The 26,900-nt window shown below is 37.9% G+C and overlaps 1 protein-coding gene across 2 annotated transcripts in view; it reads left to right on the top strand.

Moving 5' to 3' along the window:
• The first annotated feature begins 669 nt into the window (after positions 1–669).
• GABRG3 (gamma-aminobutyric acid type A receptor gamma3 subunit) overlaps positions 670–26,900 on the top strand; it is a 296,684-nt gene continuing 270,453 nt past the window's right edge. For both annotated transcript variants that reach the window (XM_008498082.1, XM_008498083.1), the window contains exons 1-3: positions 670–722; positions 4,155–4,303; positions 16,113–16,180. In XM_008498082.1, the coding sequence (XP_008496304.1) occupies positions 670–722; positions 4,155–4,303; positions 16,113–16,180 (270 nt within the window). The remainder of the gene's footprint in view (positions 723–4,154; positions 4,304–16,112; positions 16,181–26,900) is intronic.

Below are 26,900 nucleotides of genomic sequence, written 5' to 3'. Positions count from 1 at the left end.
GGCGGGGGCAGAGTTGACTTCACAGCTCTCCCCCCGCCTTGCCAGCAAGGCGGGTACCTGTTGGGCAGGGAGCGGGGACGAGGTGCTCCCCGATGCGGGGCTGGCCGCGGGCCAGGCAGTCCGAGGAAGTGGGTGCGAGGTGCACCCCTTTCCCCCAGCCCACCTTCCGTCCAGCCCGGCCCACCCCGCTCCTCGGTACTGGCGGCCCGGTGGGGCCCGGTCTCCTCCGCGCTGTGCAGAGCCCGGGGGGCACGGCCAGCGCCAGCCGGGGGAGCGGAAGGGGCCGCGCCGCTGCTCCCGGCTGCTGATTGCCAGGAAGGGGGAAGCGCTGCAGTCGGTGCCCGCTGAACACCTGTCAGCCCGTGGAGCCTGATTTATACCTGGCCCTGGCAGCCTCTCCGCTGGGGATTTCCCCCTCGTCCCACTTTTTTTTTTTTTTTTTTTTTTTTTTCCCTTCCCCTCCCCTCCTCTCCTTTTTCTTTTCGCCTCCCTCCTCCCCTCCTGGAGCAGTGTGAAAGGGGATATTTTCTTCAGGGTATAAAGCTGAGAATACGGAGGAAGAGAGGCTAAGAGCTTCACCTCATTGCCTCATTCTCCCTTTCATGTGAACATCCTGCAACATTTCCTTCATCCTGCCGCACCTCTCACCTGGCCAGCGCTGCCCAGATCATGTCCGCTAAGCTCCTGCCGGTTTTCTTCCTCCTCTCAGTGTTTCACGCCTGGTAAGTCCGCACTCCCTTCGCATCCCTCCACCTCATCTCTCCTCGCACCGGGGTTTGTGGGCTGGAGTCCCGCTCGCCGGAGTTTACAAAATACTCAGCTCCCGGGAAGGACAGCGGGCTCTTCCCCCACTCCCCCGCGCCGTGCCGGGGGTTTATTCCCAAACGCGGCTTCCCCCGCTCCCTCCACGGGTTCCGCCTTGCTCCCCGGTCAGCTTCAGCCCCGCTGCCGGAGCCACGGCCCCACTGCTCTGCCTCCCCGGTCCTCGTGAAGCCCGAGGTCACCCGTGAGGGCTCTGTCCCGACCCGACCTGGTAGAAAGTTTTCCCTCTCCGGCGGCTGCCAGGCTCTCCTCACGGCTCGGGGCGGCCGGCAGCCCTGGCTTCCCTTCCTGCCCCATTCCCGGGGACCTTGCGGATGGGGCCGGCGTCAAGATGGAGAGAGCAGCCGGGGGAAGAATAATCCGGCACCCGGGAGTAACTGGGGGTGCCGGGGTGGGGGTGTCCTGGTGCCTCGGTGGTTGGCTGCAGTGACGGCTTCCCCCGAGCGGGGCTGAGCCGGGGAACCCCAAGCACCTGCCTCAGGGGCGGGATGGGCCACCCCGGCGGGGCTCCGGTACAGCGGGCAGTGAGGGGCCAGAGGGGGACAGCCGGCAGCTGCTGCCGTGACTTTTTGGACAAGGCTCGACTTTGGTCCCGATGGTTGTCCAGGGGAAGAAAGGTTCCTGCTTCGTAACCCTGTCAAAGGTGTCACCTCAGCATCCCCCGCAGAAATTTCCACAAACCGGACTGCAGGCGTGCGAAGTGGCCCCTTCCCTTCCCTTCCCTTCCCTTCCCTTCCCTTCCCTTCCCTTCCCTTCCCTTCCCTTCCCTTCCCTTCCCTTCCCTTCCCTTCCCTTCCCTTCCCTTCCCTTCCCTTCCCTTCCCTTCCCTTCCCTTCCCTCGGGTAAGCTCCACACCCGAGTGTCATCTCTCTCCTTAATCCTCCCAGGAACTGGAGGCTGCTCACGCCAGCCCCCAGAGCAAGTCCTGGGCACACGTGTTGCAGGAAACAAACCCTTTCCCCGCAGCCTCTCAGGGGTTTCCAGGCTTCTTCTTTTGCAGTTTATGCACTGCCTCCTCTCTGTGTCCTCACTGGATTAAAACTGGTAGTTTCTGAGGAGAGTGAAGGAAGTGTAGAGCCCTTCTTCCTCCCAATTTTGAGAAAGACCTGACATACACCCACTCTTTTTTCTGTAGATAGCAGGAATATGCTGGGAATTTGGTTGTTACCAGTAAGGCTATAGGTTAAAATGCAACCTCAGGTGCCTTCATGGAGCCTAATTGTGTTGAGGCAAGCAAGGGAAATGAAACAGCAAACTCTGAAAGAGGAAAGCAAAATGCCTTGTAAAATGTGCATCTAGTGTATTAGTCTGATTCATTGTGAAATCTCTCACACCCCCAGTCTTGCTCTGGAAAGCAGGTAGGAATTACATCGTCTGGAAGTACTTTCTAGGAAACAAGCTGCTAGAGTGAGGGGATTTGAAAGGTCTGCTAGAGCTTAGAGTCTTACTGGTGAGTGGCTTTAAAGAAGCAGCTCCCTGGAAAGGGAATCTCAGTCCTACCTGAGTTCTGTTCAGATTTCCACATGCAGGCTGAACATCTCCAGTGGAGTTGTGGTGAGTGCAGCAGAAGACCTAGATGACAGTATGATGTGTGCTGCTTTCCTATCAGCAATTGAACACCATTGAAGGGTTTCAGCTCTGAACTATCAATCATGTATGTTTGTAGGTGGTTATTCTTTGACAATAGTTCTGTAACTGCAGTATTAAAACATAAGACTTCTCATTAATTTCCCCCTCTCCCCCAAATTTAAAATTATTTTTTAAATTTTGCAAAAAAAAACCACAAAAAACAAACAACCCACTTTAAAACAAAACAAACTCATGGAGAAGGAATGCTTGTCCACTCAAGATTTTCCCTAAGTTTTCTGCAACTTGGTTATATTACTTCCCTCTGTAGAAAATCTTCAGGGGCCACATTTCAAAATTATTTTTATAAAGAAATTGTACCTACAGCAATTTCAGTTTGTGAGGTCATCTTAAGTGATTCATGGCTAATCTTTGGGGATGTATTGGCTGTAGAGCTGTTTCAATTAAAAGTTTCATTAAATGCTTGAATGGTGGTCCACAGGCAATTTTGAGGGTCGATGATGATCTGTGATTAAATTTTTATGCTTGTACTCATTTGTTTCTGTTATTATAGAGTGTATCAAGTCTTATAGACATCTGAGATACTATAAAAGACACCAGTGCCATACAGAGGAGAGGGCAGAGAGAGAAAAGAGTTTCTCTGACGTGTGTAGCACATCCCAAGAATAAGCAAGGCTGGTGCCTCTCATTCTTCATTGCTTTGCACCTTACATAATTATTGACATTTGTGTAAAAAGGATGCAAAATATTATCATATCACCAGAGCAATTGCAGGCTGAAGCAGCACATGATTACTGTAGTTTGTAGGCTCCACCATGGAGGTTATCTTTTCTCCTGATAACTTCATCTCAGTTTAACTGTCATAGATTTTCTCCTCTGAGAGACATCAAACAGGTTTGGTTTCTAAGATACCAAAAGATACATCTTCAAATCAACATTTTACTGTTACTGCACAAGGAGCTGCAGAAATGAAATTACTCTTGTGTGAAAACAGCTTTAGCTGTGGCTTCTGTGCAAACTGTAGTTTTACCTCATTTATGTTGGCGTAGACTGAAAATAAATATACTCCACCTATTGAAGGAAAGAGGATGCAATTCTTGATGTGACAATGTAGTGCTTTTTTTTTTATAAAAATGTCAGTGAAACTAGAAGGAAGTTCAGATTAATTTATGCAGTGTATTTGTGTGCTTGTGATAATCCATCTTTAATTCAAGGAGCAAGCTTTTAATTCTAAGCCTTGTCATACATTATACTCTGAAATTCAGGCACTGAGAATATAATAATTTATTAATAGGATAAAATGATCAGGAGGTATTAAAAGATGTGAATTTTTAATACTCTTATTAGCTTTTGTGCAAGAGATGAATCAGTTGTCTTGATGTATTAATAAAATAATAACGCAGATGTTCATAAGATGTCTTCATAAGAGTATACTGTAAGCTAACTAGTCAGGATAGTTTGGTTAAAATACAAGATAGAAAATACTACTCTGGTAATTCTATTAACTTCTAGAGTATAATTTTTTGAGACACTGACAAAACAATTTCTAAGCAAGTGTCCCATCCACAGATAATCAACTGTTAATGAGAACATCCTGTTGCAAAACCAACCTAAGGCTGGGTAGATATTCAAATCTAACTGAGATATCTCAGACTTCTTCAGATGAGTGTGGAGATATACCCAGAATGTAGCTTCAGATTTGGGTTATGTAAAATAATACCTACCTGTTTGATTTGTTATTGCAGTTCTAGAAAGGTTGAAGAGGATGAATATGAAGATGGAACAACTAACCAAAAATGGGTTTTAGCTCCAAAAACACAAGACACAGATGTGACTCTCATATTAAACAAGCTGTTGAGAGAGTATGACAAAAAGCTACGGCCAGATATTGGAAGTAAGTACTCCTTTCTGCACATTGAAGAAAAGCATCTATGGGTGTAGGAAAGACATTATGTTATATTTTGGTGAGTATGCATAAATGTCTAGGAAAGTGAAGATTCAAGTTTGTTTATTTGTTTGTTTTTCTGAAGTACATATCTAAGTCAGTATTTTTAAAAATGCTAATTCTTATGGCAAGATGTGCTCATTTAGGGTGCTAAACTCTGGTTTACTTGCATAGAGTCTGAGCAGAGATCTGGAAGAGCTAGCTCTGAGGGATTCAGCAGATCTTTGGCAGGGTTAGGAACGTACTTAATCTCTTTTGTCATCTAATCCATGCGTGTCAAAAACCCATGCTCTGAGCAGCAATCAAACACCCAGTGTATTCAAAAACTAGGCCACAGCAAGAAAAGAATGTGCATCTACCTCCTTCAAGATATGATCACAAATTTTATATATTCTTAATGCTGAGAAGACAGCACTAGGATTTGCCTGTGTATAGGGCAACTTCAAGAGATTTTCTTCTCCAACCCAGCAGGCGTCTTGTCTCCAAAATAAATCTGGATAGGATGGAAGTGTCTTGTGGGCAGTACTACTACATATAGGTATACAATTTAGATAAGAGTCAGTGGATACCTGCATATAGCCATTCAGAGCTATTTATTAATATGTACTTTATATCATGATGTTGTTGCACATTTCAAACCAGTATTTTTTTACCTTTTGTGGTTATGTTCTGTTTGCCTTGTTTACATCCTTAGATCAGAATGGCTGCAACACAACTGCTGTTCAGTTTGTTCAACGTAAGCCTGAGAGAAATCAGAGATAATTTGTGATGCATCATGTGTATACCTCAGAATGAATGAGGAATGGGGAAACTCAACTCATAATTTTTTTTCCTAAATTTTTAAAGACACTGGAAGGAGAATTCCTACTACTGTTTATAAGTGAAATTACTGTTTGCTGATGGCATATGTATTTACACACTTTCTAGGTGATCCCTTTGAGTGATTTGAGAGGGAAGTAAGAGTCATCTGTGTGTATGCAGCCTTACCACTATTAGCATCTCATCAGCTACAACAGTTTCAGAAAAAAAAACCCTATACAGTGATATGAAAGTTTTTGTGTTGGTTTTTTTAATCATAGCTGTTATTTTGATTTTCCATAGTCTTTGCAAAGATCATATTTGATAGATATATCAGTTTTTAACACTGAGTGACATTTAGCTCTCTTCGTAGTTTGTCATACTATATTTAGCTGCTCTTTAATTCTTTACTATCTGATGGAGAAGTGCTTTAATGCAGTTCCCCACCCCTATCAACATTTGGAAGATATTCTCAATGCTTTTATTTTACCACATTCTCAGATCACTGACTTCAGGCAAAGTAAATTATGTTATTCCTATGTGGGGCAAAGTAATCATTCAAAATCCCTGTGTCACTTGCTGTAGAATCAGTAGAGGTCAGACATATCCTAGAGCACCGGAAGATCACTGCTACCAAAATAATTCCTTTTGTCTCTCAAAAAACATTCATAATCCCATTTTAGAGAAAGGAGTTACTCTTTAGAAAAAAAAAAAAAAAAAGCTCTCTATATATTGTATCAGAGATTTTACAGTTCTCAGCTATACCTATCTGTCTAGGATCTTAGTTCTAGGACACATTTCTTTTTAACAGGAATTTGGCTGTTTCAGAAATTAAGCTTAGTGTTGTTCAGATGGTAGAGAAGTTAGTTCACCTTTGCTTACCTTGCTGGTCCCTCTTCCTTTTCTACCTTTGATGCAGATAAATAACACTGACCTTTTGAAGCTGAGGAGGTGCTGCATTTGTCAAGAAGAACATGAAGGGAATGCTAGAGACTCAGACATTGTATCCAACTTCACTAAACTGCTGACTGGTGCCTCACATACAAGCAAATCTTCCTTTCCATCTGGAAAAATGTTAACCTCCAAACTAGATGGCTGACTTACCCTGGCAACTGAACTGTGTTTCTGCTTAGAAGGTCCCAGTTAAATCCAGGTCTAACACGTAGTCAGCTACACCTTAGGTCCTTAATGTTTGTACAACACTCCCTGTAAGCAAATGGGCTGTATCATAGGACAAGTTAGTTTACTGTAATGAAACCTTCCCTCTCACCTTCCCTGAGGAATAGGTTAGTCCACAATGGAGTCCTGGAAAATAAAAGCTACCTTTATTACCCTACACTCTTTCATGCTTATCTTCATATGGAATGGAGTTTGTCTTAAACAACAGAAACAACAGAAAGTTTCTATCAGTGTATTTTTTCAAAATGAAAGTTTTGCCAATCACATTCCCTGAGTGAGCTTTACATGTGGAAGATAATGTGCTTTTCCTTTCACTGTGAAAGTCATTTTGCCCATGATAAAAGTCACGTTTCTGAAATGTGACATTAGTAGCAACAGGGAAAAGAATTTACCCTAGACCAGGCTCAGAGCATTGAGTCTTAACAGCACACTTTCAGTAGCTGTCTTGCTTACTGAAAGAGAAGTTCTTTTTACCTCTTGTTCATTAAGAAGCAGTAGCTAATGTGGGCCAAAATTTCAGTGATGACAAGGCTATAGTAATGCCAAGATTAGTTCATGCACTGAGCTGAACTCCAAGCTTCCATCTTTATCTCAACCTGCTAATGTGAAAGAAAACATTTTCTGTCAGCAGTAATTTTAGAGAACAAAGCTGTTCCCTGAGCATCTCTAACAGTCAAGTACCTCAGCAGTCTAATTTTAGTGCAAAAGATATTCTAAAACATACATCGTACAGTCTGGCCAGGTGCTCTCCAGACTTCCTGTGATTATCTGCCCTTTCCTCAGCTCCCAGAACACAAAAGGATTAGAATAAAAAGTTACACATGCTTGCTAGGTACAAACAGATAGAACTGTTGTTCACTGCCTTTCCCCATGGTGTTCTGAATGTGAGCGGGTGGTGTTAAGAAAAGGATAAATTTCTGCTTCAGCACTTAAAAAAAACACCTAAAAATAATAGGAAAAAACATAGACATGATTTTCCCTCCATTTCAGTCTCTACCAGTGGTCTTTGCAGTTACTTATACTGTTGCCAGGGAAAGTTTAATACTTTCAGTTTATTTCCATTTGAGAGGCAGGAGCACAATAATTCTGGTAAGAGAAAAAACAACTAGAAGGGACTATACCCTCAAACTACCTAGGGAAACTGGAAGTAAAATGTGGTCATAAAAAGAAGAGAAAGTTATGAGACAGATATTTCTGTGGCTCAGACCTCTTTATCTGACAGCAGGTTTTTTGACATATACTTTTTATAACAGTCAGCCAGAACTCCAAAGACTGAATTCCATTCTTAATGCAATAGAACTCTTGTTTAAATGTTTTAGTTTATTGTATACATTTATTTTCCCTATCTTTTCTAGCACTTGGTTTATGATGCTTGCTTTTCCCTCCTTTTTGATTATACTGCTATAACAAGATTTTCCTTTGCAGCCTGTAGTGATCCTCTGTATTTATCATGTGTCTATAAGCCAAAAAAAGTTTACTGTGAAGTAGGAGAGTGTATTCACATATATGTCTATATGCATATGTATACGTATATGCATGCATACATCCACCCCCTAATTTAATGCCTATGCACATTCTGACTCTGGCAGTTCCAGCTGTTGTGAGAATCCAGATGGTTTGCTTTGCTCCTTAAGTGTCCTTATAACCACTAGGGAAATTTCTGAAGATGAGAGCAGTCTCACAGCCAGCTGTTTGTACAAGTGTAGCTGGTAGATATAGGTGGGCTCCTTTGTGTCAGCAGAGAAGAGCAAGTTTAGTCTGACATGCTTTACTGTACTGGCTTGGCAGCTTTTAACAGCAGCTCTCTTCCCAAGCAGTTGAAACTTCTCTCTGTAACTAATTTTAGGCAGTTTCTCAGTGTATGCAAGATCTGTCGGGTGAGCGGGCATAACTTCCAGTCTGCTGCTTTTTTATGTGCATTTTCAAGCACAATACTAATGAAAACCTCGAGTTCTGAGGCTGTATCAAAACCTTTCCTCTGCGTGACCTGTCTTCCTAGCAGGCCACACATAAATGAACACAGATGTGTACTGTAGGCTGTTACCACTGTGGCTGTGAAGTTATTTTTGCTAGCTGCTGATTGCCACACCTGATACTGTTAATAAAATTACCTCCAGCAAGGTTTCGCTGTGTGTGGTGACAAAGGGTTGCTTATTACCTCACAATATGCCTCTGATCATAGCATAGAGAAAGCTGTAAGCTGTCATGGGAGGTCAAATTACTACTTTCTTTTGTAAGTCTTATTTTGTGTTAGCCTACAGGAGGCAATGTCAGACATAAGAGCAAGCAGTGAGAGAGACAGTTGTCACTTGGGGATTGATTATAGACAGATGTAGCTGGAGAGTTAACCAATGGGTATAGGTAGTACACACTGGGAAGGTAAGAGGGAATAACTTTGTTTGTATTACAGCAACACTCAGGAGCAGAAAGACATAGTCCTGGATCCAGCTTCTGTAGGACCGGGCACAACAGAAGATTTGGAAATCAGTGTAATTTGAGTTTGTGGAAATTAATGTAATTTAAGTTTATATGGAAGAAGAAAACTTGAATAACCCATTGGGGAGGATGTGGAGTGCTTTGGCTAAGAGCCAGCTAGGAAACAGGGCTGCATATAGTGGGAGATCAGAACTTGAAAAATATAATAAAAAAAAATCAGGAATATTTTAGCTGTTCTCATTGATACTTCCCATTCTTTTCTTTTGGGAGAGGAAAAGTGATGTCTTTATTTCAAAAAATTTGTATTCTGATTCAGCCAACAAGTTGGAAATCTATTAACTGTCCATTTCCATGAGTAAGCATATGAAGACTTTTTTAGTGCCAGTCACCTCCCATGTATTATTTATGAGCCCACGTATGTGAGGAGAACGATAGAACTGAGGAAAGGGTTGCTATTCAGAGCAAATGAGAACTAAGTGGGTAGATAGAAGGGATTTCTTGATAGTCTGCAGTTCTAATTGTCAAGCATCTTCAGTACTTCTTCTCCAGTCTTTGCCATGAACATCTCTAGAATATGAAGAGCAAGGGTAATCACTGAGTAAAGCACTCTGTGGCCTCTCTAAAGTCCCAGTTTTAGATTTCAAAAACTGTAATCCATGGTTGAGTTTTAAAACATGACATAAACAGATAGCTTGGTTGCATCCTGAGCCACCTAGTCCTGGTGTTGTGCCAGTAGAGTGCATCAGACATTGGCTCTTTCAAAATCCATTATGGGAACATTTTTGATTAGGATAGGGTGTTGACAGTGAGTTTTTTCATTCCTACATTATGCTTGTCTAATCGCTTAACCATGGAGCTGAGTAAAGGGGAAATTCTCACATTGTTTGCTGACCTGCTTTAATTCACAGCTTCTTATCTGTCAGGGGAACCCCCTGCTTCTTACTCATCCTTCACTCACACTTAATGCATCATGATAAAGAGTATGAGACTATGTAGAGAAGTTTTATTCCAATGCAGTGATCCTGAAGCCCTCCAGTGTGATACTTCTGCTTAAAAAACCTCACAACAGTATGGTTTTATTTGTTATTATTTAACAAGTTCAATTTTTTTTTCTTTTTCTCTTCTTTTTTATAGAACATCTACTTCAGATAAAATGCTGGAAAACAACACTTTAATTTGAAGCTTAACAGTACTTCAATAGAAATAGAAATATTTCAGTATTCAAACACTTTATTTTTCCATAGCTAATCTCATAATTTAACCCAAGTAATGAAATTCTTTGCAGATAAAACTTCTATTTTGTCTCATTTATAATGGTAACTTTTATCTTTTCAGTACTTGTATATGGTCTGTTGAGTTGAGAAAAATGTACTGGTTTTGTATTGGAAAGATTATCCAAGTACTTATTGACCTAATGGACCTTCTTTTGGGGAATATAAATAATACATTTACACAGGTAACTCCTATTTAGAGTTTTTTTTCCTGACAGCAATTGTTTGCTATAATGGCTTCATATGAGCTCAGGCTGAATATTTTTCTAGAGAGCTACTGTAAGTAGAAAAGTTTTTTGACAGCTTATGTTTGCCAAACTCTCCATCTAAACTGTCAGATTCAAAACTAAATGTAGCAGCTGATACTTCTTGTGTTCTCTTCTTTTCCACAACTTCACCAAGGAATTCTGAGAGGAAGGTGATTGAGAGCACAGACTTTTGGGATGCCGTGGATTAACCTAACATGGAAAGTTAGGTTAAAAGTCAGGAAAAGCCTGAGATATTAATTGCACAAGAAAATTCCTTAAATTACTTTCTTCTCTTCCCTTTCTTCTGCAATTTGCTAGACTACTCTGCTTCCACTAAGTGTAGAAGTATCTTTAGAAGTATTTATTATTATTATTAAATAGAATTCTGAGCAAGTGTTTGTAAATTGGACAGATGTACAGGGCTATAGTTGCCATTCTGAAGTCGTGGCACAAAAACCCTATTCCATCATCTTTAAACAAGGAAAACTTTCTGCATATATTATTTTGAAGTATTGTTGCTATTTTTTGCAATTGTATGATTTTCTTATGACTGCTTTTGTTCATCCAGAGCTTGGTTGCTGCTTGTTACATTCTGCAAGAAAAAATCTATTATTGTTCAGTCTTATGATTAGGAACTGACGGCTCCTATGAATATAAGTAAAATAAATGGAAACTTCAGGGACTGATGGTAAGACCTATCTAACCATTAAGATCTATAGTTTCATCTGAAAGAGCATAGTACTGGAAAAAATGAAAGCTTATGTGTTAGGGAAAGATTGATGGAAGATAAAAGTGCTGAAGGCTGATTGATGGTGACTGTGGGATACGAAGAATAAAAGTGTTTCATAGTTAATTGACAGAGTCCATTTATGTGCTTGCTGCCATTCATGCTTCTGGACAGAATGGGCCCAAAACCGAGCATGTGAATTAAACACGTTTTTCAGAAGACTCTGTTCTCATCCTGGTACTACTGTCATCCAAATTTCCTTTCAAACATGCACCTAGTTCTTAATTATCCTTTTGATTTTCATTTGCAGTCCTGTTTTGGTAGTTTGATCATAAAACATTGAGATAACAGTTCTATCAGAGTTTCATTCTGTATAGCAGGTAGAGGGCTTTGACCTCTTTCTGTTCAAGACCATTCTTTTCTATGAAGGAAGAATCAGTCTTTTTTATTTTCCTCACTGGTGCATTCATAAGATTGTAGATCATCACAGAATAATTTAGGTTGGAAAAGACCTTCAGATCAGAGTCCAGCTGTAAACCTAAAACACCACTAAACCGTGTCCCTCAGTGCCACATTTACACATCTTATAAAGACCTCCAGGGATGGAACCTCCAGGTCTCAACACTACCTGTTTCCTTTCTTTTTTCAATAATATGTCCTAAAATACAGAAGTTCTGGATGGCCACAGTTACCCCTGAGAAGTGACTTGTTAGCAGTTTGTTTAACAGGAAAAACCAGGTAATTAGATGTCACCTATAAGGTCATGTAGAAAAATATTAATAGTCTTTATCACTAACGCAAAGTAAACATTAGCAGTGTAATCACTCCTACTATGGTTACCAATAACTGATTTGTAATGATTTGTTTCAGCTTTATCCCAATTTAAAAATAACAATCTTTGTGCTAATGAGATAATGTAAAATATCGTTATAAAGTAATTAAAAAAATATCTCATTAGTGTAGAGCCAATCTTGTTAGACTTCTGCATTCAGAAGTCTTGTTGAACTTAGGCAGAATTTAAGTGGCTGGAGCAGAGCTCACATTGTGTTTGTTATGTGATTGCATCCCTTCAAAAAATCTCATGCTAATTGCTTTGCTTCTATAAATATGCACATATTGATCTGTAACATTTTTTACAACTTCTGTTTTCAGTGAAAAAATAATTTAGACTTGGGTGTTGCTTGAAGAACATAAGAAAGGTTAACTCTCACAAAAAATATATATTTAAGTTTATGAGAGCAGAGCTAGTTCTACTCATTTTTAAATCAGCTTCCAATAAAAACACTTCTAAACATTAAAATTTTAAAATACTTCTAAATACTTATGATTTGTGCAGGAGCATAAATGCTATTTGGACAAACCTTAAATGTGGAGGAAACCCTCTGTGGAAAGCAAGCAAAGTGATATCATCCATGAAATAAACATCAACTCTGAATAGCAGAGATCTATCAAAAATTAAGAGATATTTTAAAAGGACAGGATAGTTTGAAGTACTAAATAAGGATAATAAAATGTCAGGAGCTTATTGCAATTTTTTTTTCCCTACATAACATATGAAATTGTATAACAATCCCTTTCTTCATTTCCTCAAGTGTTTTAAACTTCCCCTGATTTATCTGTCGAGTTTTTGACTGACATGTGTCCAAGAGGGATTTTAGTGGGCTTCAAGCTCTATAATGCAGGACACTACATGCAGGATATATAGATATTTTATGCAGGACTACACAAATCCTATAGTTGGCCTGCATGGGTATTAGTGATGAGGGCATTATCCTGTCTCTTTCTGTGTTTTATTGCTGTCCAGGCATTCCTGACCTAACTTTAGATTAACCACTTAAATATTCACCTATTTTCTCAAGTGAGCTTTGAAGGCAGCACTGACCTCACAGCTCCCGTGAGTCCTTTGAACTGACTGAAGTTCCAATTGAAGACAGCACTGTGTAGCCCTGTAATGCTGCAGTGACTTGAAATGTTTACATTGTCTTTTAGGGATAGTTAAAAGATGGTTAACTATATATTAAAGAGTATTTCAGAAAACTTTGAGAAGGTTGGTATATTTGATGACAGCCTTTAATTCTCTCCTGCATGAGATATACACATAGTTTTGCCAGTAGTTTTTCTAAGTTTCTGACAGCTCTTTAGAACTATTTAGAGCTGATGCCAGCAAAATGGTAGTGGAGCTGAGTACTAGTTTGTAATCTTTGTGCAAATATTTAGTGAGGCATTAACACTTCTATTAGTCAAACAAGACAGTGAGGACTTTTTTAGTGCAAGTAAAAAGGTTCTTCCTGCATCTCAGCAACTCTATGCATGGCTTAAATCAGTCCGTGAGCTGTGCTCACAGCAGCATCTAGTATACAGGAAAACTGAACAGGTTTTGAAATAATTGGTAATGTAACCATTTATGAGTCATAAATGGTCAACTTTCATGAAACTCAATTTATTTTGAAGACTTGTGAAGGGTGAGTTCTGGAAAGAACAACATGATGATTCTAAGACTTAGTTATATTTAATAATGAATTTTGAATGAAATAATCCTAAAATGTTTGCCTCATTATGTTTGGTATTTTGAATTACATTCCTATGATAACTAATTAAAATCTACATTGGATAGTTCTGCCAGTTTATATGAACTGATATGTTTATATCAGTGAGAGACCACATGCAACAAGAACTGTATTCTTCTGTCTTTTCTTTCAAAACCTAAACATGTATTTACCATACGATTGTATTATAGTTGTATTTTCTGCCTCTGCCTGGGAAAACAAAATAGCATTTAAGGAAGCTTTCAGGGTTTTTTTGTAGCTGTAATTTATATATATATATATATAATAGTTTATCTGTTTGTGTATTTTTATATAATTTATTTTTAATTTGAATTCCACTGGGAATGTCTGATGTTAGATGCTGATATATTTTGAGATAAGAAGTTGCTGCTGCTTAGCTTTCTTCTGTTTCAAGATTAGACCACATTCTCTATCATTAACAACCAGTGTTTCATTTTTTTGTTCTGGAAGAGAACATGGCCCAGCATATTTCAGAGAAATCATCATCTCATAATCTTTTCAATGTACTTAACTGCAATGATTAAACAAAAATGAATTCCAAGTATTGTGTTCTGGTCCTGAACTTTGTCCTCAAGCCTGCTAAGATTCAGTTTTGTTCCAATTTGCATCACGAAGTCTTGTCCCATTATTGTTCACGAGAACTCCTTAATGCTGAACTTCCAGCTAAATATGTGCATAAGCCATAAAAGGATCAGAACTCTTTATTCCTTGTATGCTATCTTGGTAAAAGAGCTAGCTGTAGTTCCCTGCTATTACCAATTCCTATGTAATGACATTTATTACTGCGTTTTCAGGCAAGTCTCATTACCAGAAGCTGCTAGACTCCTATTTAGTTATTAGCTGGGTACAATTAGACTTGCATTAATCAGTTTTGCTTGTTCAGCTGAGTTCAGATTTTCTTTTCCTGAAGGGAAGGTCTGAGTTTATAAGCCAGTACTTCAGACGGCTTGAAACCGTGGATGTTCTGACCCAATGCAGTCAAAGAAGGGTATGGTGCTTAATGAATTAGAATGGTTGTGATCTTTAACCACTGTTTTTACCCAATTTAATGTCTGTTTTTTCATCATTAGAGCTATTCTTCCTAATAATATGTTCATAACAAAGTCTTACATAACAAGGCAGCCTGCCTATTTTTTCCAGAACCATCTAGCTTTTCAGGCACTTTAAAACTCCATGGTATCTCATGGACAATCTGAAATTTGGAGGATGCAGGCAAAAGGTCATCTTTTCATGTGAAGTGCCCATGGAGATTCCTGTCTACAGCTGTGTGCTGGATGGCTTCTTAAGATTTAGACAAATTGACTGTTATCCACCTGAGATAAGCTTCCCACAGAACCATATTATTTTACTCTTCCTCACTTCCCTGCTCAGTAGCTTCCCTGCAAAAACACCTTTTGAGTTTTGAGTGGTTGATGTACCTGCATCTTAGTTTTAGGGTGCTTGGGGACTGGTGTTAGAAATACCCTAGTTCAGTATAGTTCCACATCCAAACCAGAGACAGTTTGAATTGCTCTCAGGTGTTATTTGAAGACCATGGGAGAAGGTAAGGTGCCTCTATGGGAAAGGGAGATGTCTAACAGAAGTTGTTGGCCTACAGGGGCCAAGTTTGCATCAGTTCTGAATATTTAGGCTTGGACAGGATGTATACTTTTGTGTCAGCCAGCACTGGAGAAACTAAAACACCAATTCAGATCTCAGTTTAGGGATCAATGTATACCCTGGGGAGTCAGAAGGAGGAAAGTGTAAGTAAAAAAAATATAATACCCCTTTGGTGTAAGAGTGGCATTATTTTAGCATTAGGCTACATCATTGGTTAAATTATCTGAATAATATTCTGACACCAAAGATGAAGATGGAAAGGAAGATGAATTATAATAACCTTAGTAAAGAAAGGATTACAGAGCTTGTCCTGGCTTATTAAATCCTGGAAGTCTGAAAACATGGAAGATCTCATGAGAAACTTGGATTGGATACACCAAACCAAATTTTAAAAACCCTTGAATATATGAATGCAGAGACAACATGGGATGAAGACAGTAAGTCTAAATTGAAAGGAGAAGAGTTGCTTAGGTTTAGCTAAATGGATTTCATAGTGGTTATATTCTAAATTAGGTTGATTTCAGGACTGATGAGATGAGAAAATCTGGAAAAATATTTTTGGTGTGGAACAACCATGCTAAAAGATCTGCATATTGAGGCAATGGGGAAAAGTGACATGCTGCATTGTTTCTAGTTTCATGTCAGTCATCTAATTTTTGACTTTGAGCCACTGTGCTGAGCACTGAAAGTCTCTTAACAAATTGCTTCTGAGATAAATGGGGATCATGATGATAAAGTGGTACAGGCTGTAATTTATGGAAATTTTTTGTTGGGTAGGAGGAAAAGAACCTTGTCTTCCTGAAAAATACATAATCTTTTTTTCTCAGTAGTTCTTACCGAAGAGTAGATTTTGCAGTTACTGGAGTAGAAAATATTTAAAATAATTACATGTGTTTTCTGCAAAATAATACTTTTATTTTTTTTTCTCCACAGTAAAACCAACAGTTATTGATGTTGACATTTATGTCAACAGCATTGGTCCTGTATCATCAATAAATATGGTAAGTGACCTCCTAACAAAGATTTTTATTTTATTGCTTTGGTGTCAATACTAGTTTTTGTAAAAGGCAATGAATACCACTGGGATCAGTTGTTTTGACTGCTGATTTAGTTCAGTTTTCATCTATAGGTCTGCTTTTCACATCACTCTTTTGTTTCTCTTCAAGGAAAGAACAGATCTATTAGCAATATTATGCTTTGTGTTGTCTACAACAAAATGCTAGTAGATCTTGAATAGCAAAACAGATATCTTGGGAAAAAATAAGCAAAGCTATTGTGAAGAAAATTCTTCAATTAATGCTTTGAGTCAATCAAATATCCAGAGCTTCTTAATCTAGAGTTAATGAGAGTCATCACATACTATCAGTTTATTTGAAATTCATAATCTCTTCAGTGTTTACTTGTCTTTCACTGAGTTATCAACAATCTTGAGCCTTATGGAATGATTTTGAAGAAGTTATACAGAGCTGTTCCACACATGCAAAGGCTGGAAAAACTAAAAAGTCTGAGTTGCAGTGTGACAGGTGTGAACCCAGCAAAACAGAACAGTTCTTCAGTTGTGGTCTTCTTAACTCCAGGACATTCCTCAGCTCTGCAGCAACACATTCAGATTTAGAAAGCAAGCTGGATGTTTATGTACCTATAGAGATACATATTAATGTGGCTGCTTGAACAGCTTCTAGTTTTAATTCAGCACAGTATTCCTCTTAGTAAACTAGTCTGATTTTTTTTTTTTTTTAATACAATTTGGAAATGGACGACCTGTTAATACCTTAATTTATTTAATTTTCTTAAAATAACCTCATCAAAGTAATGAATTTCTCTTGTTTGCAATGGCATTCAAAGGCTGCTGTGTACAATGGCCACATATAAATCTAATAAATGCATCTATGTTCTATATTTTTTGAACAAAAGCTCCTTTTATTTGAAAGGTGTTATTTCAGCATGATTGTTTGGTTTTACCTGTGTATGTGGGAGGATGTAAATTATTGCAGCATGTCAAATCCTGGGTGGTCAGAGACTCCTGTGCAAGAAGCAGAGCAAGGGCAATGGGAAATGGGAAATCTTTCGAGTTAAGACAGAACAAATTATGTGCTGGGAACAAGTTGGCCACATATTCAAAGAGTGTGAAATGTGTTGCTCATATTTCATGTGAAGCACCGAATGTCAAGCAATGGGAGTATCTGCTCCATTCTTGAACTAATAAATAGCTAATTATCTTGCCCTTCCCCAGCTGTGTACGAAAATGGCTTTTCCAGGGAATGATTTATTGATTTATCTGAAGATCTATTCTTCTTGCAGTCTTCTGACTTGCAGTTATGTATGTTCTAGGAATGACTACTCTGTGCAAAAGCAATGGGGACAACAGTAAGGAGGCTTATTGTCAGTCTTTTTTTTTTCTCTGTGCCACCCTGAACTAGGTTGTAAGTAGAATTTTTGAGTACTTGGAATGTATGTGGAATAATAATAAAACATTTGATTGGAAAGACTTCTGGTAGGAAGAAGGAAAAGTAATAGAAGGAATCAGTGGTTCCTGGAAGATAATGATGATACAGTCAAAACACGACTAGTTTACTTATTCATTAGCTTTATGTTGATGGGATATTTTGACCCTATGATGGAAAAATGCACCAAGATAGCAACTTAAAAAATGCATACTGTGTCTCTTTGATAGGAAATGGTGTTATTAGGAGAGTTAGTGAGTTTATGGAGATAGTTGTTGGTTGCAGCTGAAAAAAACCTACTTATAAACTGTAGGGATAGAATGAAAATTAAAACAATGATGAAATACAATATGTAGGTAACTGAAGTTTTAAGGGCTCAAGTCTGCTTAGAGCTAGATTTAATTTTTTAAATAGAAATAGACCTTGTTTAATAGAGGCTTGTGGTTAATATATCTCACTCAAACTGGATCTGAACTATCTAAGAACTTTTGAGTTGTACTTCTGTTCTCAAACCTAATTGTCAATATGGGAGAATAACATCAGGCTCTCAAACGTAGCAAATCTTTTCCCAAAAACTCAGTTTCTGATGCTACTTTGAAGTTTGCCCAAACTTACCATGAGAGAGCATAAACAAGCTTGCAGTCTCAAATTTACAATGAAGATGGGAAATAAGCCTACAAAGGTATGGTGCTGTATGATAATGTTTCTCTCCAGTGTCAGAACTGATTGAGATTTTACTTTCCCCCCATTTGTGTTATTTCAACTGTTTGACTACAGTATGCAATAGTTCTGTGGTGCTCTACTGAAGAAAAAACAAGTTAAAGACATTCTGGAATTAAATATAATAATTAAAAATGTATTTATTTCTCTGTACGAAGTTTTCATGTAGCCTGTGAACTAGCCTGTGAACTGGAGCATGGGTGCAGAAAACACTGAGGTGGTCATTGATTGAGCAAAAAGAAAGATGAATACAATGGTTTCCATCTCTTCTATTTCAAGAGTAAGATCATCAACATGTACTAGGAGGACCTCCCTGCTGCATACTTCCAAACTTAGCCCTTAGCTCTATCACTTTTTTTCTTAATTTTTAGCACTTCTGAGGAAAAATCATGTGGAGCTTCTCTAGAGATCAGACTCTACAGGTATATTTTCTTATGAGTTTTCATCACTGCTTTTCATCCTGCAGGTGAAACCTAGGAAGTAAAAAAATTTTCTCTAAGTTATCTATTCAACAACTGTTCAGTTGAATGTTCATGCCAATTTTGTAAGCAAAACTTTTCAGATGTCAATCACTTTCCTGTAATTATGATTAGACTTGAGTCTGAATATTAATATCTCATTGTTTCTTTAACAGTCAGGGAAAAGGCAGTCGACACCAGACACCTACATACAGCAAAGTTAACCTTAGATGAATTATATGTGAAAACTTGCAGTCCTGAGGAAAAATAAACCCTCTCAGACTAAGGCTGGAAGTGCCACGAGGGGAAGAAGGTTAGAGATTCTTTCAAAAAGGCTTGCAGTCAAGAGAAGCCAATACTCTCTGTGACAAAGATGGCGTAATTCACAGGAATATACCCCTGACCCTGCATTCCAGATGTTTGCAGGGGGTTTATGGCACTAGCCCTAAAGGCCTTACCAGTGATTAATTTTCTAGTGACTTTCAAAAATATCTATTTAGAACCTCCAGATTTTGAGAAAAAATAGGAGTGACAGTGAGAAGGCAATGTAGATACTCTTCTATTAGAGACTCATCATTATAAGATCTTTGTTGACAACAGAAAGTCGTTTTCAGGATAAATCAGGTGATGGCTTGTCCTTGTTTGTGAGGTGGAAGACTTCTTTGGGCCACTTCTCAAGTGGCTTTGAAAAATTTCAGCATTTTGGATTATGGCATTCTGTTATGAAAAGACAGGAATGATTGATACTAGACAAGAATATATTGAGATTTAAGAGTCTGAGTTATTTGAATACCTGTTCAAAATTTTTAGGGTGGCTTTTTAGCAGATAAACCCCATCTGTTGTATAATTATCTTGATGCCTGTCCTTTATCAAAACTATAATAGGAGATGAGCATAAAGTGGTTGTTTTAAAAGTAGGTGACACATAGGCGTTTTGAGATTAATTAAGTCTGCCTGTATGTGTATTATATCTCTTTTTCCTGGTTTTAAGCACTCAAAAAGTAAGTTGCAGAAATCTTCAACTTGCCATGTCATGTTACAATGTAATTGGAGACCCTCACTTGTAGGATGCAATAGTCATATCTATTGCAATATTCCACATGAATATTCCATGTCTTTTTTATTTTTAAAAATTGTTATATCTGTAATCAAAATGACTATGCTTCCACTGCTGTTCAGAATCTTAGTGTATTTGTTTTAATCACATGCCATTCAAGATGGTGTCCAGAAAACATACGCTTTTACATTAAAATCCATGCTTAAGTTCTTTTCAGCAACTCAGTTCTTGTCAACAATAGAAAGGGTTTATAAGTTGCTTTATAAAACTTAGGTCTTAATGTGTCTTACTCTAGCCTGTTTTCATACAGACAAGCAGTACTGCCTTGTGTATAAAACAACAGAAAAAGAAGACCATGTCAGTATGCAAAATGGGAATCAGATGTGAGTGATGGGAAGACAAAAATCCCCTAGAAGTAGTTTCGTGAGGTAGAAATGTAAATAAACTAAGATTACATAGCCTAAAATCTCAGCAGCAGCAAAGTCTGTGTGTTTGGGAGTACTTAGATATAATCTTAACTGAGTAGCTACAGCAATCTGATTCTGCAGCACAAGTTGCTCTTGAAGGAAGAATAAGAAGTATTCTTATTATATCTGTTGTATCTAGTAAGACTCTCATTTTAATAAAGCTCTACAGAAAGTGTGTTGAAAAGATAGTGTGCAAAGCAAATATAAAAACTGTACCTAACTCTTCATAAAACTAATAATTGGTTGTCTGCTGGGTGCATGCTCAACTCTTAGCTCTCCTGTAATGTGTAAAGGTATTTCATAGAGTGTCTCTTTTGTGTGCTTTGTCTCTACATTTTTTTGTGTCCACTTTCTAGGCTATGTCATATGTCTGTACGGATGCTGTATTTCCTTTTGTTCAGTTAAATGTTGTAGAGTAAAAGCAATCTTTCCTCTATTGTGCCCCTTAATATATTGATAGACTTCTTTGAACTTCAAAGTCCCCACGTGCTCATTTTGCTTCTCCCCTAGACATGATGGGTATTTAAAAGAGTAGTTTTGATGTGGAGACTTGGCTAAAATATTATTCAGCGCTAATAATTAAGTCTGAATTTCTTGCATATTTTTAGACTCTATGTCTTGATAGTTAAACTATGCCAGAGCCTCTGCAATCGTAGGATCATTACTTGGGGACTCTTCCCATAATAAGGCAAAGCTAATTTAAATCCAGATTTCAGCTGTTTTCCACCTCACTGTGTAGCTCCTAATATTTCCTTTAGAGGTGTCTTCCCAAAGGTAATGCTGCAATACACCATTTGAGTATAAGCCTGGTATCCTGTTGTTTGTTTTTTACTTGGAGTGTTTTTTTTCTAACTGTATCTCACTGTTTTGCTTAATCAATTTGTAAAACAACTATGTAGGAAGGTGGTTTCTGTTATTTTTGATGGGTGAGTTTTCCAGTTGATGAGTTCATAACATCTGTGAAATAATGGCATGCCTTAGGTTGTTTTTATTTTTCCTTCCAAATTTACAAGCTTCTTATTTGCTCTGTAACCTAAGTGAACACTCAGCTCTTGGATTAAATTTTAGTTGGAGTGGGTCTGTTCACTTACAAGGAATAAGTTATCATACATTTAAACATTTTACTAGATTATGATCAATATACTATTCTTTTTTCTAGAGCATATTTATATTCTGTCATTAAATTTGGATAATTAATAATAAAAAGGTATAATTATAGAAAACTTCTAAGCTGCATGGATTTTTGCTGATAAATCAAAATCATATCACATACAGACTAATTCTTCATTCTTCAAGCTCTGACAGTCATTGCTTCACTATGAAAATGTTTCTGGGATGTAGTGGTAATAAGATGAAATTTGAATCTATTTATGACTTCTGTTCCACCACGGAGCTTTTAAGAGGCTAATATAATCTCAGAAGTGAAACTGACTGGAAAGGAAGAAGCTGGATGGGAAAAAATGAGCATGGATCAATTTTCTTCTTGTATCATCTTGGCAGCTTCTAATTTTGGTCTCCTCTAGAGCCCAGCTTTGTGTAACTAAAATATGACCTAGCTGATAGATGCTTAGATAAAGCCCTTAGGCTACTTTAGTTAGAGGTGCAATGTGATGGACTAGCATAATGTTCATTTTTCTGTAATGAAGCTTGTGTACTTTGGTGTGCAGCAGTAAAATACTTATTGGTAAAACTGACTACATTGGCAGGACACCCTGTTTGCTTCTTGGAGCAATGATAGTTTCTGTCACTAGTCTTTGGAGTAGTGGGCTGATCTTCTGCTTTCTTGTCTGTTTTATCAGGATCCAAGCATATTGTCAAATATGGTTGACTTAGCCTTAGTGTTGTTTCAAAAGCTGTATAACAAATCCTTAATTTTCTTTCAGGAAAATGAAATATCTGATCTGCTCAGCAATGAGCATAGCAAAATAAGCTCAGAGAACAAGTGAACTGAATGTATTTTCCATAGCTGAACAGTGCTCCAGTATCTACCTCATCTTTGAGCAAATGAATTGAATTGAATTGACCTTTGTACAAAGTCTGGGAAAAAACTACTTTCCAGCCTGATGCTGGTTCTTATGCTTGATTTCTCCCACTTCAATAACCCATTTCTTGGGCCTGATGATCATAGGCTTTAGTGTGAGTATATGCATTCCTCCAGATTCTTTAGAAAGTAACAGTTGTCTTCCTTGTCTATCCAAGCCTACACAGCTTCACTTTATTGACAACATTTGGGAAAGTTAATTCAGAAAAGCTGTGGCTAAATTGCTGCAAAGTGTATTGAATTATTTGAGAGTAAATTAAGGGTCTCTTTGCCTAAACCATTTTGGGGTTTGAGTGGTCAAGCATTTAACAACATTAATTTTAGAGCTAGAACTTTTTGTGATTTCTCCATGAAAGAGTAATTACTTTTGTGTCAACCTGTTTATTGGATTCCTGCATGGTTTTGAGAGTTTAGCCTTCCTGAGTTCTTTCAGTGGTGGATTTACCCAAGAAGCAAATGAATGTTGCTGATTGGATCCATAAATAATCAACCAGTCCTAATGTAATTTTTTTGGTAAACTTTCACAGTGTGAACTTTTGGTAATGCAGGCCCAGGCATCACACAAACTGTAGAGTGATTTCAGTGGCATTATAAATGGACTTGTACTTAGGAAGGAACATCTGAATACAATGAGACCCCATGCAACCCCTAATTGGGTCACAAAAGGGTCTTCATGTTTCTGTAAGATTTTTTGGTTGGTAAAAAAAAATCACCAGTGTTCTTTGAATATCAGAACAATGCCCTTCATTTTGCACACTGTTCTTACAATGAATAAAACCTACATACCTTATTTTTTTCCACAAGAGATCTTGTCATCAGTGTAATTGGACATAATTTCCCTTATTATCTCATTGATGAAAAATGTTTATAGAATTGTATTTAATTTCATTTCAAGCTTCTTTTGTGAATATAGTGTCCCTTAACTCTTAAGTACTCTAAGACACACTTTTTCTGGTACAGAAAAGGTATATCTGCAGAACTGAAGAATAAAACAAATGCTTTGTTTCTGCAGTTAAAAAAGTCTACAGACTGCAGGGGTGTATCTGTATCACAGTATCTCCATGCTTTTGCTAACAGCATAAACTTTTCTCCTTTTAAATCACCATAGTCTTCATTTAGTCCTTTCTTGATCTGGAAAAGGGCCTTTTATGTGGTCCAAAATAGTGATATCCGAGGTTCTTTGCATGTTTTCAGGGGCATCTTCCTCAAAGCTCTCTCCACCTCTGTCTTGTGCAGCTGCTTTTCATTGCTCTTGTAAGATGCAAGTGGTTCTGCTACATATTGTGTTGGACAAATAATTTTCTACCCTTAAAGCTACTGTCTCCTTCAGAAACTTGTGTCTCTCTCACTACTTCCACAAATGACATTTTCAGGCCTTGAATGCTGAAGAAATTTTGTGAGAGAAAAATGGTTTGGTAACTATTTTTAGCTTTTTGCATACGATGCAGAAGCAGAGAATTTTGACCATAGAGTTTTGGATGTGTTTTATTTAAACACCTTAGGTATTACAGAGAAATATTGTTAGAGATACAACTGAAAAATTCAAAAGAAGCTGCCTGGAAATTAACTTTCACAATTGTGTTGAATGTGGAAAATCTCAGGCTCAATAGTAGTATTGGGTTTATGTCTCTCTACCTGGTAACCTCTGCAAGTGATACCTATTTGTCACCTTTCCTGTCTCTTGCACTTTTTTCTGATTCAGTTGTACATAATAACCTTTATCTTGATTTTCCATTGATTAATGTAACTTACTTTTACCCAGAATATAATCATCTAAGAGGCTTGAAAATTGTAATGTCTCTTTCAGATTAGAAAATCTTGTTCCCAAGATTTTGTAATTTTTTTTTTCCAGCTGCACAGTTTACCCACTGCTAATAAATTACCTCTGTTTTCAGATTTTGCATTTCAAGTTCAATCTTGGAAACATTAGCTAGTGGACCTGAGGGACAGTGAGCTTTGGCTAATAGTTCATGTTTGGTAAAGTGTGCTGGATAACTGAGACAAAGAAATAACTGCCATCTGCTTACACATATTCCATATATCAGACTCTGTTAGTTCTGAGCTTTCAAATGCTACTTCAGGTGGATATTTCCCCAAGGCATATTCACTGCATCATGCACAGTATGGTTTTTTCATTACATAGGAGACCTGTAGATTGAGGTTGAGTTACAAGGCAATCAAAATCGTGAACTCTAGAAAGGCATAGCCATATTCTTTCAATTTATAAAGTTCATTATATTGTAATAAAACATTTTGTTTTGTCTTATAATGTCATTTTCTTATTTTTATTGCTTTTGGTAATTGGAGAATTGAAATCACCAAGCTGTTTCTTTTCTTTCCCGCTATAAATCAAAATGAAAAATTTCTTCCTGTATTGCTTATCTGCCTCAGTCTTGGTCTTAATTTCTCTGGGTGAAATTGTCACTTGATCACATGCTCACTGAACATCTGCCCATCTTTAAGGCAACGCAGTTTCAATTTTCCTAAATCGGACTTCATGCATTATGCAAACATTACTTCATTAGACACAGAGATGAGCTATCAAGCTGTATTGTTTGGTCAGAATAATGTAGACTTGCCTCTCAGTGCTAATTTGAAATCAGACTAACAATTTTGGATAAATTCAGTTCGTGCAATCATTTTTGCTTGTGATTCATCTGGAGCATAGACAGGGATCTAGGCAAATACAGTCAATGATTCAGTTTCTGCTCCTGACTTGTGCTGATACCTATGTGTAATGTGTGAAACAGCATTAACAATACAAGAGCTAAATTAGGCTCTCAGGATGTGAATGGGACTACGCCAGGCACAAATTTGAGCTGCGCTCTCCTAAAATATTTCCCACTGAGAGGCTAATAAAGTCACCCAGAATTCATTTGGGTAGCAGTAGATGTTAGTTCCTCACTGTTTTCTGTCCTTTCTTTTATTTTCAACTATTGTAGAGAGTGCAAAATGAACCACCGGTAAATTAGGGAATTTCTTCTGTGCTGGATAGGGCTGAACAAACAGGTGATGTGTATATCACTGAAGGATCTGCCTGGTGCTTCGTGTTGTGCTCTGGATTCTGCAGGCAGCCCATGTTCCCACCTGACATCAGTGGCTGCCTGTATCAGCACAAGTGGAAATGTGCTGAACTGTGCTAGTCCATAGGCTGTTTCTTTCAGTAGTACTTTTTTTCCCAAGTACTTTGCAGTGTTTTCCAGATTAAAAGGTTAGGTATTAGGAGGTTTGTTTGGGTTTTTTGGTTTTGGTTTTGTTTGTTTGTTTGTTTGTTTTGTTTTGTTTTTCCCAGAATACCATAATTTATTATATTATTCTTTTGTACAAAAAAATTAAAACCAAAAGACTACAAGATTGATTGATTTCCCTCACCTGTAAACTGTGAAGTTAATCTTCATTATTTTCTCTGCAATTTGTTGTCTAAATTTCTGGTGTCTGAAACTGTATTTATATAAATATGACTGAGCACTTCTTTGCCATCTGGACGGTACTGTAAGAATGGTATATAGAAAAGGAGAGTGGAAACAAATGTAGGAAGCCTAGGAGAAAGCATTAAAAAGATGGATTTTGTCCTGTATTTTGAGAGCTGCCTAACTATACCAGCACAAAAAGCTTTTGAGAGTTTGTGACACAGCCAGATTAAACAACAGCAAACAAGAAGATTAAAGGAATTATTAAAGGGTTTCTTTTGGATTTCCAAAGTCTTGGCCAAATTAGTATTGGGTGAATGTTCTGGCTAATGGGAACAATAGGTGATGCATTGAATGGTTAGATTGTGCTTGTTCTTTGGTTTAGCCCAGATTTATGAATGAAACTTTTGCTGATGTAGCGGTGTTTAGGACTGTGACTTCTTTCAAAATACTTCACCAAAAGAGCCATCAGATAGAGTATACAGTTAAAAAGCATTTGACTGGACAATCAGCAACTGGGTAAAGCTCTTGGGTACAGAAGTGCCTGTGCTGGCAGTTACATTTGCTGGCATTGTGCAAGTAAAACTGTATCAACAGATTGAGAGGGTGAGTTTATTTAGTAGCAAAAATATAAATATAAATTTACTTCTTACACGGAAAAACACTCCATAGTTTCCTAAGTCTCATGCAACAGAAAAGACTTTTTTTTTTTTTTTTTTTTTCTGTTCCTAATATATATTAGCCTGTACAGATTACCATCTCTCAAATTTTAAACTTTCCATAGGTCTAGAGTTACAGGGGTATTTGTAAAACTCTTTGAATACCATGAGGAAGAAGCCAGCAATCAAGAAATTAATTCAATAAGAACGAGATACATTCCAAAATCAGTTAGCTTCTATATCGGTGACCTGATTTATGCCAAGTATCACATGGAAGCCAAAGTAAGGAGCTGGATTTGAAAGTGCTCTTTCATTGTTTTTTTGCCTCCTTGAACTTTACAGTTCTCAGCTTCCATGTTCATTCAGAATCTGAAGCTTTTTCGTGGATTAAGTCTCCAGTTGTTTTAGATGAGTATTTTCCAGGACAAAATGCAGGACAGGGTCAGTTTTACTTAGAAAACTTTA

Source organism: Calypte anna, chromosome 1, assembly GCF_003957555.1.
Source record: "Calypte anna isolate BGI_N300 chromosome 1, bCalAnn1_v1.p, whole genome shotgun sequence".
NCBI lineage: Eukaryota > Metazoa > Chordata > Aves > Apodiformes > Trochilidae > Calypte > Calypte anna.
Note: the sequence above shows the minus strand (reverse complement) of the source record. Positions and strands in the feature narration are given on the sequence as shown.